This window comes from Ahaetulla prasina, chromosome 1 (genome assembly GCF_028640845.1).
Source record: "Ahaetulla prasina isolate Xishuangbanna chromosome 1, ASM2864084v1, whole genome shotgun sequence".
NCBI classification, from domain to species: domain Eukaryota; kingdom Metazoa; phylum Chordata; class Lepidosauria; order Squamata; family Colubridae; genus Ahaetulla; species Ahaetulla prasina.
Window position 1 is genome coordinate 152,925,400 of NC_080539.1, and position 19,401 is coordinate 152,944,800.

Consider the following 19,401-nt stretch of genomic DNA (forward strand, 5'->3'; position numbering starts at 1 on the left):
TACAAAATAGTAGAAAGTTTTTGGATAAAACTTTTAGGATTGTGGGAAGAGACCACAGAGTCAGGTAAAGTATTCCAAGCACTGATGATTCTGTTACAGAAGTCATATTTTCTGCAATCTAGATTAAAGCGGTTGACATTAAGTTTAAATCTATTAGTTGCTCTAGTATTATTGCAATTAAAGCTGAAGTAGTCTTTAACAGGAAGGACATTATAAATAAATAAAATAAAGATCCATTGTCTTGATCTGTTGGGAACTCCCAAGTGTGCAAAGGGCAAGGCTGCCCACCCCAAAGAAAGAAAAAATGGTCTGGCTATTGTGCAAAACGGATCCCTGAAAGAGATCGAGTCTATTTATGATTTCTTTCATCGCTCTCTGCCTCTGAGGTCAAACGAGCCGGAGGAGGACCCGAAAATCGTTAAGTCTCCGGTTCGGAGTGCCCGAAGCGCTTCCCCGCTGCAAGATCCGCGGTTCGTTTGGGGTTTTTTTTTTTAAGAGAGAAAGAGCACCCAGGCAGGGACAGCCGCCCCGCCCCCTTTGCACACACACACACACAGCGCACCCGTAAGCACGCACGCCTGGTGGAGCCGTTCTGCCTGCGACCGCTTCTGCAAAACTGAAAGCATGGCTCTGTCGGAAGCGACGGCTGCCCGGGGGCTCCTTCTGCTGCCTCGGATCGTGCTTTTCGGAGACTCCATTACTGAGGTACCGCAGGGTGGTGGTAGCGGCGGCGGCGAGTGGGACAAGGTGGCCCCAAAACAGACGCAAAGGCCCTGTGTCCTTTCTCCCTCCCCCGCTTCCGATTGATTTTCACACGTCTTGCTTTTATTCTACTTGTTCTCCTTTTTCGTCTTACTCACTTTCTTACTTCAGTTCCCCCACCCCCGCAAGCCAGTGGTCGCCTCCCAATCGCCTGCAACCTCGAGTTCTTCAAGAGGTATATTCAATAGAGCTGAAAAGGGACCTTGGAGGTCTTCTAGTCCAACCCTCTCCCCTGCTCAAGCAGGAAACCCTGGCCATTTCAGACCAGTGGCTGTCCGGTCTCTTCTTAAGTAGAAACTCTTAGAAATTTTTTCTACCTAAGAATTCTTTTCTTTTTTTAAAAAAAATCTACTTCAGATTTTTTGCTCTCTTCTTAGGTAGAAATTCACCAGGTGGAATTTTTCTTTTGAGCTGCCCAAAGAGGCTTGGAGGGAGGGGAAAGAAAAAAAAAGACTTCCTTGGCTTAACGTGGATTGGATTTTCTGCGCAGCTTTTAAGGAGTAGCTTTGGAGTTGGGAGGGAGCAAGGCTGCCAGTTGGAGTTGCTAGTCTAATGCCATCACAGCTGGTTGCCAGGCTTGGAGCCAAACTAAAAATACCGGGAAAGAAGAGATGATTGCATCTGATTTTAAATTTAAGGAGATAGGAGAAGTTTGGAAATGGGCTTCCCCTCTGTACCAAGCCCCAATCCTCAACCGGACAGCATACAGTAATTGAAAATACAGCCAGGATTGGCAGTAATTTTGCTGAAATAATGGGGAAAGTCAAAAATGACCTCTAATCTGGCCTGCATCTCAAGATTGTCGTGCTTAATCTGAAATGTTAAGAGTGGATTATTATTTTTTAATCCGTTTTAAAATAGTCCTTAGAATGTGGGAACGGGTAAAGGAATATCTCTTCCTTCAGGATTCCAGCTGGGATTTTCAGCCCATGTCTGTTTTGCCCTTAAACAGAAGTTGCTCATAATGATCTAAGGGCCTAGCCACCACCATTTCATAATAGTGAGTATAGCACCTTTGATATATCCATACATAAATGACTTTATTTACATATTGCTTTTTCATTCAGTGAGAATATTTGTAGGTAGTCAGATTGCAGAAAACCTTAATATGCCCCATGGAGGCTTCTAGTCATCCAGGTCAAAGATGGCTTTTTTTTCCAAGAGGCAACTGAACTTCCTTCTGTGTGTGGTATTTTTTTTTTGAAGACTTTTCGCTTCTTATTCAAGAAGCCTCTTCAGCTCTGAGAAGTGAAAGGTCTTCAAAGAAAACCAAGTCCAGTTGCCACTTGAAAAAGCACCTTTGGGACTTAATATACACTGATATACATTTAATATACATGTAGCCATTTTATTTTGGCTGCATGTTATTTCCAATGGTCTAAATAAAGACACCTGGTACTAAAGGATTCCCAACCAACTCTTTTGATCAGATACAATAGACTGCATGTTTTATACAGATAGCCCTTGATTACAACCACAACTGGGATCAGAATTTTATCATGTCAGTGTGGTCATAAAGTGAGTCATGGTGTAACTGGACCTAATTTTACAGCCATTTTCAGCAGGGTCATTAAGCAAATCACTGCAGTTGTTAAATAAAACATAGTCATTAAGCAAATCTATCTTCCCAATTGCTGTTCTTTGTAGGAAACAGGCTGGGAGGATTGCGATCATATGACTGTAGGGGTGATGCAATGGCCATAAGTGCGAGGACAGGTTGTAAACCACATTTTCCAAGATTGTTGTAATTTTAAATTGTCCTTAAATGAACAGTCCTAAGCACAGGATTACTTGTATAGTACAAGACTACATTATTATGTACATGCACACCCAACAGTGTTTCAAATGACATCCATCTCAAGGTAAAGTTGAAAAATTGATCCAAGGGACCAATTCCACATCTCCGCCACAACATTTCTTACGTGTGTACTTTGGAAAAGAAAGGAGCCAAACTTCCTGCTCAAATGGAGGATGATGGTGATAACTTTCAGTGTTCCTGTGAACAGAGGAAGCAGTTCTCTGAGTAGACATGGGGCTTTGCAATCCTAGATTCTGGATTGGCAGCCCTGGCAATGCATTAAGGCTGGTGAATGTTGGTTTTTCAGTTTTGTTTCAAAACCGTGTATCAGTAAATGCCCTGTTCTGCCTTGCAGGTATTTTGTCATTTGTCAAAGTAAATAATTCATAAAGTTGTCTGATGTGCATTGGCTTTTACTAATGGAGAAATTACGCAGGTGCTACCAGGTATGGGACTGTCAAATGCTGACAGAGACTTTCCTGTGCTTCTTTACTGCCATCTACTTGGGACTTTGCAACTCAGAACTGGTAGCCCTAAATTTGATACTGTAGTTGATTGCAGAGTGAGTCACTGTATGATGCTTAGAATATACAATAATGTTGGAGACGCTAGGCTGAACTGTAAGAATTAGTACATTTATTGGGATCTCTGCATTTACATAAATTGTTAATTGTCTTTCTTCTAGTTTTCCTTCCAAGATAAGGGATGGGGCGCATCACTTGCTAATAGATTAGCTAGGTAAGAAATACTAGCATTTTATTTATTAATTTTACCTCCCATCTTGTCAGTTCTTTTGTCACATTGAGGGGAAACACGTCAGAATATTCAAATGATACTTCTCTCCAGGCTGCATTCTTAATGACACATAGGGAATCATAAGAGATCACTATGGAACCAGTGAAATTAATATTTCTCTTAATGTAAATGGTAGGCTCCTTCTTTTTTTATTTTTGCTGTTATTAATCTAACCGTGTTTGGTGGCTCCTTTGACATCCCACTTTGTTGTTGATGAGTTGCCAGCCCCACCAGGTAGATCAGACCATGAAACCAACTGCATGGCAGGGCAAAACCCACTTTTATTGAGATTGCTAGAATAGCAGAATTGTGCAAGTGTGGCTGTGCTATATCTTCCCTGGTTCAGTGAATTAGGGAGGGGGTCTGTCTAAGCCACTTCTCACGGGATCTCATTCCTCTGGACTTAAACAGTGTTTCCTCCCCTTTTGCCTCAGCAACAATTCCTGCATATCTTATTCAAGGTCATCTTCCTTATAGTCTTCAATTGTGTTCTCCCATCAATTTTTAAACAATTTCTAAAAGCTCTACTTGACCTCTGTAGTAGTTTGGGCTCTTTGAATCTATAATGATGAGTAATGCCTGGAAATACATTTGCAATCGATTGAAAACATAAACATCATGATTGTTCTGCATTGTAAATAAGGTTTGACAATAATAAAGTGTAAGAATTCTGGGTAGAAATGATGAAAGATACAAAAAGCTTCTTTTCAACATGGAATAGAGTATATTATGGAGAGGAGAGGAAGAGAAAGTCAGATTCATGCAAAGTGCTGAACCAATTTGACTGGTAGTATGTATCAGTGAATTGGGACTAAAATTCTGAATAACCTATATGGAATACACTACTGAATAATTCCCTGGCACAATCTTTGTGTTGTAAATGTTGTACCTTGATGAACGTATCTTTTCTTTTATGTACACTGAGAGCATATGCACCAAGACAAGTTCCTTGTGTGTCCAGTCACACTTGGCCAATAAAAAATTCTATTCTATTCTATCTATTTACCATTTTAAGAAGTAGATTTACTACATAATGAGACTCACAGAGAGACACTCATTTTATGTCTATACTCACTTTAGAAAATGCGATGTCTTGAATCGTGGACTCTCTGGCTACAACACCAGGTGGGCTAAAATGGTTCTTCCACGATTAATCAACAAAGACCATAATGCTGGAAACACCCTGGCGGTAACTGTCTTCTTCGGGGCAAATGACAGCGCTTTGAAAGGTATAGAACATTTTGATTCTTCATCCTACTCTTCTCATTTAATGTTTTGTTAGGCTGGGGTTGAAAAGTATGTTACTTCAAATATTTTAAAGCCTTCACACACTGGTCCAGATACGTTTAATCAGCAGAGACACCAACCACTTTCTTGGTTTATGGCAAAACGCATGTTAGTGCTTCAGACTGTTGAGGTAATGGGGGGATACAATGGCTTGCTTGAATGTCAACAGAGGCTTTTAGAATGTGTGTTACTGAGATGCTGTTTCATTGCTTCCCAGGCTGCTGAATCAGCATTCTTGGTATCCCAGGGTGTATGGCTGAGCCAGCAGCTGACTGTAGTTTCCTTCAAAAAGACCATACTGGGAGGGATGAGCGTCTTTCAAGGAAACAGGAACACCACTGTCTTTCTCAGTGTTCCTTGTGTCTAATTGATTTTGTAGCCAAGTTAGCACTGTCTTTGTTCTGTGAACATGTATTTAAAATGGGGGCTTTTTGCTTCCCACCCCCTCCCAATTTGACTTAACTGTCCTACCATTTCCCAGCTTGACAAGGGCTGTGTAAGAAACAAAACATGAGCAGAGCGCAACAGCTACGAGAAAGTTTTAACTCCTGCATCTTGTTACACAGATGAAAACCCCAGACAGCACGTTCCACTGGAGGAATATGCTGACAATTTGAAAAGTATGATATGCTACCTCAACTCTGTGGACATTTCCAAACAGGACATTATATTAGTGACTCCACCACCCCTTCATGAAGCTAGTTGGGAAAAAGAGTGTGTGGCTAAAGGTGAGGATTTTTTAAAATTTCTTTTTGATTAGAATTGGCAAACGTCCCTGCATGATTTATTCCATGTTATACTTTGTTAAGTTATACCAGGAATGTTTAGCCTAGCCCTTTTCCACTAGTTCTGCCAAATTTGTCCTATTAGCCTCTTTTTTCTTTTTTTTGCAAAATAAAATGACCGTTGGCATGTTTTATTTATTCCCATCTGAAAATTAGAACCAAAGTATACAACTGTATGGAAATGGGTTTTTTTTTTTAAAAAAAGCAAAACCAAAAACAACGCAGTAGCTCAAAATCATCTGCAGTGAAGCTATGAGGGCAAAATTAGCTTCTAACCTTTACTGCATGTGATATTGTGGTCAGCAAAAGGATTCTCTGTACCCAACAGTGGTTCTACACGATACATATATTTACATTCAGTCTTGTCTGTTCTGACAGCTCTTGCTAGGAAAAAAAATGGATACCAGATCTAATTTGGTTAGCAAAATGTGTGGATGTTCCTGGATTGTAATGTCACTACAGAATCCAGTCAAGACAGGAGTCCTGGTATTGGAAAACTGTTACAGAACTTGGTTTTTCATTCATATATGGCACAGTCAACATCCCTTCCATTATGAATTTATATGCAAAAATTCAAAATACAGCACGCGAGCAAGGAAGAATGCGCAGAGCACGGATTCCAGAATCCATTTCAGCCTCTTTAGCAGCAATGGCCAGAGGCCACGTTTGTTTCCTCCTCTGTAATAAAGTAATGAATTTCTTTTGTATAAGTATACTTCAGCTCTGTCCTCATGTTACACCTCTTTGTGTATGTGTCAGTGGGAAGCAGAGGGTGGGCTGAGTACACACTGCAGTAAGTCACATGATTGCAGTAGGATGGAAGTGAGTCTAGGCTGGCCCAATCACAGTTTTCCAATTCATTATCCAGCTGCCTCTCCTGGAAGGATGCATTTGGGGGAATTTTTTTCAGTTTTTGTTTCTGCAGCCGCTAGTTGGAACTAACCCATTTTTACCTTTGATCTTTTTTCTGTGTCATTTCTCCTAACACTAACTTTATTTCCATTTTATTAGGGTTTGGAAAGATATCCAAGGACATTTCTGATTTTTACTTGCTTTCGTGCCAACAGATTAATAGGTTGGAAGTAATAAGAATAGCAAAAATTAACTCTGGGTCTAAATTAAACCAAGCTTAAATTCCAAAAATTGCCTATGTCAACATCTGGATGGGACTGGAGACGGAGCCATATGAGTTCCTCCATGAAGAAATTATATTGTTATTCTGTTTGTCCACTTTCACCCTCTATCTTAGATAGCTACAGAGCCTCCTTGATTAGCGATTGTCTCGCTTAGCAATTGTTTTCAGTTGTGATTTATGACCAATCCCCACATTTATGACCTTCACAAATCTATCAAGCAAAGGAATGCTGAAGCATCTTCGGAGTTCCACTTAGCAACTGCTTAGCTTGACAACCAAGTTGTCCATTCCAGTTGGGGTCCTTAAACGAGGACTATCTGTACACCGTTAAAGCCTAAGGATAGCGAGTTGCATCATCTGGATCCATTTGTGATTCATGCTTGTTACTCAAAAAGCAAAACCTGAACTCAGTTTTTAAGTTTAATTTATTTTTCCCCCCCCCCTTAATTCTCAACAGGTGAAAAATTAAATCGGCTAAATTCTGTCACTGGGGAATATGCAAAGGCTTGTGTTAAAGTAGCTGAAGAATCTGGCACTGATGTCATCGACCTGTGGACACTTATGCAAAAAGGAGACCAGGTGTGATTTCTGAGATTGTCATTGCACAGTGTACACAGCAAAGTGAAGCTAATTTCCTTACTGGGTGCAAAGTCTCCCTTAGAAGCACATCATATTCTATTTTGCAGACTTGCAGATTAGTTGAGCAACGATTAACACAGGTAGTCTTCGGTTTACAACAGTTCATTTAGTGACTGTTCAAAATTGCAACTGCATGAAAAGAATGGCTTACGACCGTTTTCCACCCTTATGACCATTGCAGGCATCCCCATGGTCACGTGATCAAAATTCAAATGCTTGGCAACTCATATTTATGACAGTTGCAGTGTCCAGGAGTCATGCGATCAGCTTTTGCAACCTTCTGACAAGCCAACGGGGAAACCAGATTCACTTAACAACCGTGTTACTAACTTAACAACTGCAGTGATTTACTTAAAAACGGTGGCACGAAAGGTGGTAAAATGGGGCAAAACTCATTTAACAAATGTCTCACTTAGGAACAGAAATGTTGTGTTCAATTGTGGTCATAGGTTGAGGACTGCCTGTATTTTTGGCTTACGTTTCTTTCTGTAAAGTTATCTGAACAATTTACATTTTATATTTTGTGAAATGTCGTTTAGGACTTCAACTGTTACCTGTCAGATGGACTCCATTTATCAGAAAAAGGAAATGCTTTTCTAGCAAACCAGCTTTGGACACTCCTAGAAAAAAAAATATCACACCTTCCTCAATTGCTTCCATACTGGCGTGATGTAGATCATCTCTACCCTGAAGCTAGTCTCCTGGGCATCCCCATTGCTAAGAAGCAATAAAAAGAACATCCGTAAGTTTTGTAGATACAAAATAAAATTTCCGTTTTTTTCACAATCTGCGATACCAGTTCTTTAAGAGAGTATACGGATATCAACTTGCATTCTCAATTATTAGACCTCTATAAATATCCACACAGAATTGCTGAGTTTTCTAATTATGTCGTGATCAGCATAGGTAGGGCAATTGCCTGTTAAAAATTGCAATGCACATTGTACGCATAAGAAAATTGTCAACGCGAGCAAGAAGCAGACAAGTCAAGCCTGATGGATCAGACAGTCTCACATTGCTACGGAAGTTTAGACTGTATTTCACACTCAAAACAGGGCTGGGTGTCTAACACGGGTTGTTTGGAAAGATCAGCAGGTTTTGGATAGCATTTTGTGGGCTGCACTTCAAGACTATTGGCTTGAAGGGTTAAGACTATTTCAGGAGATGCTTTCCACATTCTCTAGTTTTTCCAAAATGCAAAAGGTGAAAAAAGGCTACATTCGATTTCCTCAATCCTGGAACTGACCTTCAAGGATGCCAGTGGGTTCTATGTCCACTTTTAGATGGCTTAACTGTTGCCCTAAGAAATCTTTCTCCTTTGGCAATAACAAACTGGTTAAGTAGCCCAGGATCATGCATACAGTAAGTGGTCATGTGACTTATTTAGCTAGGTTGGCAAATGTTAATGATTTCTGCAGTGGACATTAGCAGTCGAGATACAGAATCATATGGCATAGGGTAATTAAAAGAAAGCGGGACAATAGTTAATGCAAACAATATAGATAGTAATCGTAATCCAAGACGATTACAATAATTGATTATTATGAATCAAGCTTGACCAAATCTTGAGAATGTGGTGGGAGAGGGGGTGATGACTCTGACAGAGACAATCAACAATGTGAATGAAATAATAGCAAAAGTTGTCTTTGGGCACTCTTGAGAAAGTAATGAAGAAGTCCTGCTAAGAGAAGTGTTAGGAAGAAAATGTTTTATAGGTGCAGTGAAGGCTTAACCTGGTGGGTAGGTTACCACTAAAGTGACATTCTGATTGCAGAGGGAAGCAGGGACACAACAATAGGGGGAAAAAGCCGTTCAGATAATTGTGGTAAGAAACATACTGAACCACAATGTGTTTTTGGAAAAAAGCCAAGGTGTTTAAAACTACTACTAAGCTATGTGTAATCTAAGCCGATAAATGTATAGCATTGGTCTTGGAATGAGTGATAATTTGGTAAAGAAGAACCACAATTATAACAATACAAGCAAAGGGTCCTTTGGCTATTTAATCTTTACTGATGTGGGCGCTTAGTCTAAAAAAAATTGCTTTGCATCTAGCATTTGCTGGCAGGCAGCTCTTTGGAAATGTATCGGAGCTGCCAAAAGAAGGCAGTTTAAATGCAAAGGCCCAAACCAGAATGCAGCCAAATGTGCTTTCTGCAATTTCCCAATATCAGCTTCTGCTTCAAGTGTGATATAGACCACTTCAAGCTTCCTCCTTAGATATTTCACCGGGCAGTAGTTAACATTACTGATGACTTCCATTGTCTGATTTCTATGGTACTCACCTTGCTAAAATAGAACAAGGATGGGCAACTCTGCCTATCATAATCAGTCAAATAACTCAACCAGCATGCCAACAGATTCCTTGTTATCCAGAGTTCAGCAGTTGACAATACCATACTAAGATGAGCTGAACAGTTTTTCAAGAACAACCATTCATGTTCTAGTTTTGATTGCTGCTATTGCGCCTATTAACAGTTACAGTCACATCCTCCATATACAATTAAAAATACAAGGGCAAAGCAAATATTTTAGACTACTCATCAGTCTACAAGCCTCCCGCATAGCTGTTTCTTGAATGCATAATAGACAACTGCAGCATTTAATTGCCTTGGTTACTACGACACACATCGAAGTACAATGTTTATTGTTATTGAAGCTTTTAACTTATCACAGAAAAAGGTGGACTTGTGTATCAATATTTACAACTATTCGATGAATGCCAAGATGCATCTCATGAAAAACTTTTATAAGCTGTCCTTGATAGAAGCTTAACTTGTGACCTCATGGACATAATCATGCAAGTAGCTTTGCAATAATACGGACAGTGGTTTCTTCCTGCTCCTTCTAGAATGTTTTTGGAATGTCTAGCCTACAGTTTAGGGATTCTTGCTGAATCTGCCCTATCCAGGTACTAACTGGGCCTGATCTTACTTAGCTTTAGGAGTCCAGCCAGGGTTGACATTTCCAGGGCCTGAAAAACCTGAAGCTTTAATTAACACCAACTTTATATTTCAACATATTTTAGAAAATCATTTTATTACATGGCAACGGGAGCTCTTACTCCTCATACAAAGGTTACTTTACAGCTGGGCATGAAATCTAAAAAATTAAAAGAATATCGGTAAAAATACCTCAGGGACAAAAATTCAAGTAGTGTAACAAATATCCATGAAAAATGTACAGGTTTGTTAATTAGATGCTACAAAATACAAATTTTTCATCAAGTCATTTTTTCTGACATGTGGACCAGCTCCCAAGCCGATGTGTTTTATATAAAGCATAACTTAGGACATGATTAGATGTGCAATCGGAAATAATGCTACCCTTTGTATTGTGAGCCAACTGCTTCTTTATGCACTGCCTCATCTCCCGAGATCAGATCCCTTCGCATTAAAAGGAGAGGGCTGTGCCGTTTCTGCTTTTGCTTGCTCAGCAAAAGGCCTGGAGAAAGCCACAAAGGCAGCAATTGGCACTTGACAGAGATCAGGACTGAGATAAGCCAGGCTAGTGGCAGAGGAGCCCTGCACAACAAGATGCTCAGGTCTTTTTCCTCATTGCACCCACAACATTTGCTTCTTCACAGAAGCAGATCAGCCGTAAAAATGCAATGTGAAATATGCCACAGACGAAACAACATGCAGATGCCCTGGATACCGTACACTGGCATGGTTTGAAATACAGTTTTATGAAGTCCCCTTTCTAAACTTAACATTTCTTCCTCACAAAGTGAAAGAAGTGAAATGACAGTTACACATTTAAGCTGTTCGTTTTGCATCAGAGATTAATACCCAGCACGCTGTGTGTATACAAATCTGAAAATCTGTGAAAACATTGCTTCTATCTCAATTGGATTTTGATTAACTTCCTGTTGGGTTCGATCAGAATGGCGTAATTAAAGCCACACTATATTTTATTTGGAAAACATTACTCGGATTCCAAGATTTGCACTGAAGCAATTAGCTGCTATGATATTCCCTTCAAATTTAGCTGAAATCTCTGCCTTTTCTAAATACCAATTAAATTGTAAGGTTCCCTTCATCTTTCATTTAAGAAAAAAATACTGTTTAGCAGCATTCCTGAAGTCTCTAATAAAAGAAGACAACATTTATTTGGAAGGACTGTATCCTGGAGGGGAAAAAGAAATCTCCTTTAGCAGTGCCGTTTAATACCAAGAAGGCACATTATAAAAATACTATGATATACAAATCTTGGGTCAGAGAGATAATGGCTTGATTCCATCCACTGAAGGGTAGGTTCAATTTGAGAATACAGAAGACTCAATATATCTGACCTCAGTTGTTGTGCTTTTAGGCAGTACTCTTTCACATTGATACCAGGAAAATCATACATATGGCCAGCATCTGCAGTTAGTCGCTTCCTTGCTTTTTTCTCAGTATACATATATATGCATATGCATGTACAAATGCATGCACACGCACGCACACACATAAACACACAAGAGAGGCACAGAATATAATGAAATGGCTTTAGATCAACTAGCTGAACTTGATTTTGTGCAGAAGAATCAGCAGCTGAGAAGGCAGAGACTAGCATTCGGTTTCCTTGCTGTCTACTCTATGTTGGCGCTGCAGTTTAAAAGAGCTTTTCTCACTCCTGGTGACTGGATGATCTGTGAGGTCTTCAAATGATTTGGCAGCTGAACTGTTGTTTGGAAAAGGATCCTTCTCAAAGCAGTCCTCCTCCATATGGGAGTCTGTGCTTGGATCCTCTTGGATCGTGTCCATTCTTTGGTGATCCAGTTTTGGGGGCCCTGCTGCCACAGACACAGGAACAATGGGCTGCAAAGGCTGGTGCCGACTTGCCGGGGGCACAACAGGGAAAGGCTTGATGATTCTGACGGAGGCTGAATCCATGCTGCTCAACATCTCGACGTTCTGCAAGAGACAAGCGGGTCGTACATTAATCGAAAAAGGAAGAGGAGGAGGATGCTAAACGTCTTCCTTAACAGCTTGCTTTATTATATCATCCGAGGAAAATGTTCACAGAAGGCCTGCCTCTAGGGGCCGCTAACCCATATCCTGTACAGGTGGTAAGAGGGCAAGTCCTGAGAGAATTCCGGCCCATACAAACCTCTGGACTTTTAGTGAAAGATGACGATTTAAAAGCTTCGCTACAATGGGCTGTAGGAAAGTTGTAATAATAGTACGAAACTGCTTAATTTCTACAAGGTTACTTTTAAACAGGGAGGTATGATAAAAGTTACAACTACCGTAGAATAAATTGACACTAACATAAACTAAACTATAGTTGAATGAAGTTAAGAAAGGACGCCTGTAGTCTGTGCTCATGCAGGAAACACAAGGTATGTATAATCTCAAGTAACTCAGAAACGGTAGAGAGAGTTCTGAAATTGTTCTATATTGAGAATTTGGTAAGTTTGGCCTGAACAATTTTTTCCTGGAAATAATATATTTCGGAACTCGGTTCTTGTAACCCAAGGATGTCAAACTCAATTTCATTGAGGGCCGCATTAGGGTTGTGTTTGACCTCGGGGGGGGGGGGGCATGGCTGGATTGGGCGTAGGCAGGATGGGCATGGCCAGCTCAAGATCACTTGTGTTGGCAGCACCTATGGTGGCCCAGGCAGGGCTGAAGGATCCATTTTCTCCAGCGGAGGAAGACCCTAACCCTAACCCTAACCCATGGAGAGTGCAAAACCCTTATCCTTCAGAGGAGCCTCACCACCCCTCCCAGGCCACGCGGAGGACACCCAGATGGTGGCACAAGCTGTCCAGAGCTCTAGGCAAGTGCCTAGTGTGGCCCTCCTGAGCTCCCTTTTCGCTGGCAGAGGCACTGTGGGCCGGTTCTTTGCTGGATCTAACCACCTTATAGACCGGATCCAACCCAAACGGCTTTGAGTTTGACACCCCTGTTGTAACCCAACCTTGTAGCTTTTTCTTCCTCTGTAATATAGTAATTCAAGTAATAAACACAATTCAAAAACATGACATTATACTTACATGATTTATTTAAACTTTAAGTTTCTTATCCAATATAGTTTGACTTTTTTGTTCAGCTGAATATACATTTTACTGGTAGTCCCTGAATTAGGACAATTGAATTCGGGAATTTTCATTGTAACTCATTGCAGGCATAAGTTGAGTTACCACATAACCAGACTCAATTTTATGACTGTTCTTATGATGGTCATTAAGCAAATCACCTATCATTAAACAAATCACATGGTCATAAATCTGAACCCAGCTTATTCAGTGGGTATTTTTTTATGTAAAGTAGCAAAAGTCAAAAACCACTATCATCTGACTGCAGGATGCTGTAGCTGGTGGTAAATTGTGGTATGGCAGTTGTAGTTCTAGGATGGGTCATAAGTAACTTTTTTTTGAGTCTGTTATAACTTTGAATTGTTGTTAAATGACTGGTCATAAGTTGAGGACTACCTGAGGAAAACTTTATCCAGCAGAGATTTGTTGTCAACAAATGCAATACTAAAAGTATTAATTCAAGCAAACTTACACTTGGACCAAACAGAGATTTGGTGTTTTCTTCATATTGCCTGTCCAATTTCTTGTCCTGTTAAAAAAGGGGCAAATCACATCTTTATTTCTATAAACAAATTATTATTTTACAAATAATCAGAACTCATGGGTAGTTACATCAATCACTAAGCAAGTTATTATAACTTTGGAAACAGTTTCAAATTACCTAACCAATATGCTGCTTCTTCCTACTTAAAAAAGAAGAAGGTGTTTTTAAATAATGATTTCTTTAAAAACCTCAAGTTCTGAAAAGGAAGCCAATTTTGAGGAATCAAAACATTCCCAAATTACTGGAGATGGGGGAGGAAGGAGTGGAATGATAAACAGGGAATACTCTTACTATGAAAAGATCTAAATATCAAATGTGTAAATACTCAGCACTGATTTTCATAATTATGGACTCAATGTCTTTTACTATAAATTTACTATAAACTTTGTAGACAATTAATTTTTCTTAGACATCTGATGACTGATCATTCATAAAATCGCACTTGAATTTAACGCACTTGTTTAAATTAAAACTTACCACACAATGTACTAGAATACTGAGAGGAATCCAAAATAGCAAGGAGAATACAAGTACAGATCCTACTATGTTGTCTGCTAAAAATTTCCCTGTTTAAAAGAGAAAAGACACCAAATTCTAGCAATCTTAGAAATAAAGAATATGAAAAACAGTGCAAGAACAAATACAACAGGTATATTTTTATATGTCTTTTTACCAATTGATTAGTGCAATGTGACAAAATAGGACCGTATTATGTTGAAATAACTGAAGTACCTTAAACATCTGGAAATAAATTATCAACTTTAAAGAGATTTTTCTACCAGTAAAGAATGGAAAAATGGAAAGCTAGACATCTCTCCAAAGTATGCATTTAATACTGTCTTCTTATATGTCAATTTAATAAATTAAGAAGGATCAGCAAAACTTGGAAATTAAATACAAGCTATCTTTACCTTTGCTGGGTAAATAGTTACACAAATTATAAGCCTTTTTTTTGCATTACATTTAAAATGTTGTCCCACTCCCCTTGGAAATTCCTTCAATTTGCATAGCCCTGTATAGTAATAGGATTGATGCTACTTATGAATATATTAACCTAGCTAGAATTTCAATGATTGGATTATAAATCCAGAATTATTCACAATTTATTAACACCTTAGGTGCATCAATTAATACAAATATTAACAATTAGTAGTGCAGCCTCACAAGATCGTAAACTTTTAACATTATGTGATTTTAAAAATTATTTATATAGATTAATTATATTATATATTTTATATGCAGCCCAAGACAATTCCTCTTTACTCAATGTGGTCCAGGCAAGCCAAAAGGTTGGGACACCCATGATTTAAATGATCAGATCAATATTAGATATATTCATGCTACCAAACTTATTGATAAAACTGCCTTTTAACTATGACCTTTGAAAAAGCAAACAGAACCCTGCATCAAATAGAAAAGATGGGCTGAAAGTAAGATTTCAAGCAGTGGAAGATGCATATCTTACCAAATGTATTGATGCTAAGCTGATCAATGAAAACCCAAAGTCGTTCAATCACATCCTGCACACGCTTATCACATTTGCCCTGTAAGACACAATGCTGGCTTAGAAAACCAAGTTTCCATCCTAGTGACAGAACAACCTATCTGAAGGATAGCGAGAAACGGAAAAGGCAGGTTAAGCGCAACAAAACTTGGTAGTGAGTTAGTTTCCTAGAAAACCGTACCATTAATTAATTTGAAATAAGAAAACTAAGGACTATTGATGGCTTTGCAATTTCATTACAAAACAGGCTTTGTTGCTGGGTTTTCTTTCCCCTAATAACACCTCAAATCACCTATGACAGAATAGAGGAGAGGAAAGAAGGGGGGGTGGGGGCTGATACTGGCTTGATCAGTTATTTAGACATCCTTATGCACTGTGGACTATTTAGCTGGGAGACTTCGCTTCCAATGCAAAGAACTGCTTGGTATGGCCAAATTTAATTATCCTTTACAAATTTAATTATCTTGGCAACACCCTGTACCAATTTTTTTTCTCTTTCTCTTTCTTTCTTTTTCTTTCTTTTTTTCTTTCTTCTCTCTCTCTCTCTCTCTCCCTCTTTCATACACCCACACACATTTTCCATGTAACATGGAAAATACCTTAATTTCACTATAGATCAAATTAATTGGATGTTTGTTCCAATCCTAACACTCAGTAGGGAGCAGCCCTTACAAAGGAGATCTAGGTAGAGATAAGAGAAGAAATTATTTGCTCTAGTCCTAGGACTAAATATAGCTAAATGGGCATTAACAAACAAATAAAACAGATAAAAAGAAAATGCAATGGTCAGCAAAAATGTAACAAAAGCTACAGGATATGTGGTCCTAAAACAGGTATCCTCAGTTAACAACGGTAATGAGAACGTAGAGCCACATAATTAAGTGAAGCGTTCATAAAGCGCAATGTCACTGACCACTGACAACAGTTGCACTTGTGGCTGTATGATGAATCCCACAAGATTTTTAGGTATGATGTCACACGATTACCATTTACACCTCCTGCTGGGTTCCCCACTGACTTTGCTTGTTGCCACTGCCTGGCAATGAAGGTTACAAATGGTGATCACATGACCATGGGATGCTGCAATCATCTTAATTGCAAGCCAGTTGCCTAGCTCCCAAATCATATTCGCATGACACTAGGAAGGCTGCAACGTTCACAATTTAGAAGACCCGCCATAACTTTCTTTATTCGATATTATAACTTCAAACAATTGCTGAAAAGAATGGTCATTAAACTGACAACTAGCTATGGTATATTTTAGAACACACCAACAATGATCAAAAAAGAGGAATAAAGCAATCTCTAGAATGTGGGACCAATAGCCAGGGATAGATAAAAAGAGAATACACTCTGATCATGTATGCATACTCACATTTGTATCACAGAACCCAACAGTGCAGGGCTTTCCCTTCCTCAAATATAAGAAATTATGTTTGTTGTCACGATAAGGGACGCATTTCTTAGAATCATCTCGACAACAGATTTTGCAGGAGTTATCAATTTCTGAAATTAATTTAAAAAAAAAAGTGGTAAGGGAAGTTTATTTTGGCTCTTAACCATCTTACTTCACACAGGAAATCATCTTCCATTGTTAATCATCTCTCTCTCTGGTTATACTTATTCAGATCATAAAGATGAAGTATTTGAGCATCACAACAAATGTTTTCATAAACTTAAAATACTGAGTGCAGCCCATCCAGTATAGCAAGAATAACTATGGAATTTCATTAAATCCTAGAACAAAATGAAACACAATTTGATGTCATGCAAAGGCTTCCTTTTGTAACTAAACCCAACTAAAACAGTGTTGCATTACATTGGATCTCAAAAACTAGGACCCACAGAAAACCAGCTTTGTGACACTAACAACAGGATACATAAGTAATCAGTAAAGAAATGTATGTAACAGGAAACAGATCATTCTTCAAAAGTTTCCACTAATCTTCAAATCATTCTCACACATTGCTGGTTAGTGGCCTTTCGTCAATTCTAAACTAGTTCTCATGCATGGTTAGGGATAGGTTAACTTCTGCATTTTCTGTCATATGTCATGATGGTCGTAAGTCTCAGGCACTTGCACAATTGACCTAATTTTAATTTTTTTCCAATGGTCCTTAAATGTAGAGGTCGTAGAGTGAACACAGTAGTCATTAAATGAATCCATTGTTCACAATGGGTGTTTTTTTTTTTAACCAGAAACCAGAAGTATCTGGCAAAAAAATGTAAATCACAATCAGATGACAGCTGGACACTGCAAATGGCCATGGATGCGGGTGGTTGTCAAGCACCCCAAATGTGATCACGTGACTGGTGGGGGGAGGACATGGCCTCCAGAACTTTAAATCCAAGTTGTAAGTATTTTTTTGGGGGGTGGGGTGGGTGTTCTGTTGTAACTTCAAATAGTCACTAAGTGGCCAGTTATAAATCGAGGACTACCTGTATTCGAAATCACAAGATATTTGAGGGTGTGAGGAGAGAACAATGTGATTCTTCCGTACAGGGAGAGATTCTTAGCAGGAGGAGTTCCAAAGAGAGCAGGCATTATTAAAAAATGGCATTCAGAAAGAATGGGGATCCCTGTGCTAATTCTGCTATTTTCGTGGTTACTTACACATACAGAGGACAAGGAGAATGTGGAGCTGTGATAGAGAGGGGAAAAAATCCATACGTCCACTTAGGACTGATCTGAGATGAATGGAAATAGAGAAGGCCTCTGACAGGCTTCCAAGACTCCATAACAAGCCCCTCACCATCTTCCAAGGCTTTCCATTTCCTTCAGCCGTTCCCATTTCCTGACCTAGAAGGCCTGACCCAGGCTCTGAAGAAAAGAGCTGCTTCTATGCCTGAAAGCTTTCCCTGCAAGGGAGAACTTGGGAAATCTGGATCCACAATGGAAAAAGAATTTGCTAGTTTTCTGAACATCCAAAGGAGTCTATAGAATACCTAAGAGATTTCATTATTTTTGCTTTGTTGCTGAGCAAGTAATCCTGATAAAGGACAAGGAAGAGAGCCGAGAAAGAGGTCTTGAAGTAGTTGCCCAAATGGGATATAAAGAGAAGGGGGAAAAATGACTTTGAATGAAATAAATGGCCTAAGAGGGCCCACCCAACAAATAAAACTACCTTTATTCTAATCCATGGGCCAGAAAACTTATTCTAAGAAAAACAGGGACTGTTTGCCTTCTGTCCTTAATTCTATCCTCAATTTGGGTAAGATGTTTCTTGAGAAGATAAAAAAAAACCTTCAAGCTCGGAGGACAGGGGGCTGTGAGTACGTTGAGGCACATCTCCCTAACTGCTGCACCCATATTTAAGCCCAATATTTCTTGGTAAATTCTCCTTTGCCTTGTACTTCCAGGAAACAATCTTTAATGGTCAACACCTTGGTTGAGGAGAAAACCCTGAAAGCGGAGCTCTCACTCAGAGACCTTTTGTGGTCCACCGGCAGCCTGTGGAGTTGGCAGCAAAGTTGGACAGTGAGGAGGCTGGGGAGGAATATGGGCCAGTCCTGGAGTCTGGGGAAGGCTCGGACGAGGGCTCTGTGTCCGAGGCAGAGAGGATGCCAGGGCCATCAGGGAGTTATATACTGACTCTGGAGCCTCCAGAGTCTGATGTCAGCGAGGCAGAGGAACAGGGGGAACCCGTTCCCAGTACGCGCATTTGCAGAGCCAGAAGGTAAGAACAGTTAAGACAAAAGGGGTGACTCGGGAGTAAGGCTTGGAGATGATTGGCCCCTCCCACAAGACATAAATGAGGAGCAAAGGCACGTGAGCCTTTGCAGGAAGGAACTTTGTTCGTGCTGGTTGGTTTAAATTCTGAAGCTCCGTTTTGACTCTGTGCTCCGTGTGGCTTTGCAAAGCTAATTGCCAATTAGGTCTTTGGCAGTGTGTCAAGGGAGATAAAGGTGGGTGCTTATCAGCCTTATCTGAAGGACTGTGTCAGACTTCTGTTGTACTCTGTACAAACTATTTGTGACTCATCACGGGCTGGGAATGAATGGAATTCACAGCTGTTGAAATAAAAAGAGAGTTTTTGGGACTAATTGTGTGCTTTTTACTGTCTCAGGAAGCCTAGGTCAGAACAAGACCAAAGAAAACATTGGTTCAAAGGAAGCAGACAAGAAGG

General features: G+C 39.6%; 2 protein-coding genes across 3 annotated transcripts in view; one reads left to right on the plus strand and one right to left on the minus strand.

Moving 5' to 3' along the window:
• The first annotated feature begins 528 nt into the window (after positions 1-528).
• IAH1 (isoamyl acetate hydrolyzing esterase 1 (putative)) lies at positions 529-19,391 on the plus strand. Of its 2 annotated transcripts, XR_009154584.1 has the most exons (8): positions 529-705; positions 3,246-3,298; positions 4,436-4,584; positions 5,209-5,370; positions 7,020-7,141; positions 7,741-7,943; positions 17,474-17,628; positions 18,635-19,391. XR_009154584.1 is itself a non-coding variant. In XM_058178250.1 (6 exons), the coding sequence occupies exons 1-6, from the start codon at positions 625-627 to the stop codon at positions 7,930-7,932; spliced, it is 759 nt and encodes a 252-aa protein (XP_058034233.1). In that variant the 5' UTR covers positions 529-624; the 3' UTR covers positions 7,933-7,987. The 2 variants fall into 2 exon arrangements, 1 of the variants encoding a protein (XP_058034233.1); XM_058178250.1 differs by lacking the exons at positions 17,474-17,628; positions 18,635-19,391 and having other exon boundaries at positions 7,741-7,987.
• Positions 10,224-19,401, minus strand: part of ADAM17 (ADAM metallopeptidase domain 17) — a 33,752-nt gene continuing 24,574 nt past the window's right edge. The window contains exons 15-19 of the mRNA XM_058178238.1: positions 16,650-16,780; positions 15,236-15,314; positions 14,248-14,336; positions 13,699-13,755; positions 10,224-12,099 (exon numbers count right to left, since the gene is read on the minus strand). Coding sequence (XP_058034221.1) covers positions 11,752-12,099; positions 13,699-13,755; positions 14,248-14,336; positions 15,236-15,314; positions 16,650-16,780 — 704 coding nt within the window. The 3' untranslated portion in view covers positions 10,224-11,751. The remainder of the gene's footprint in view (positions 12,100-13,698; positions 13,756-14,247; positions 14,337-15,235; positions 15,315-16,649; positions 16,781-19,401) is intronic.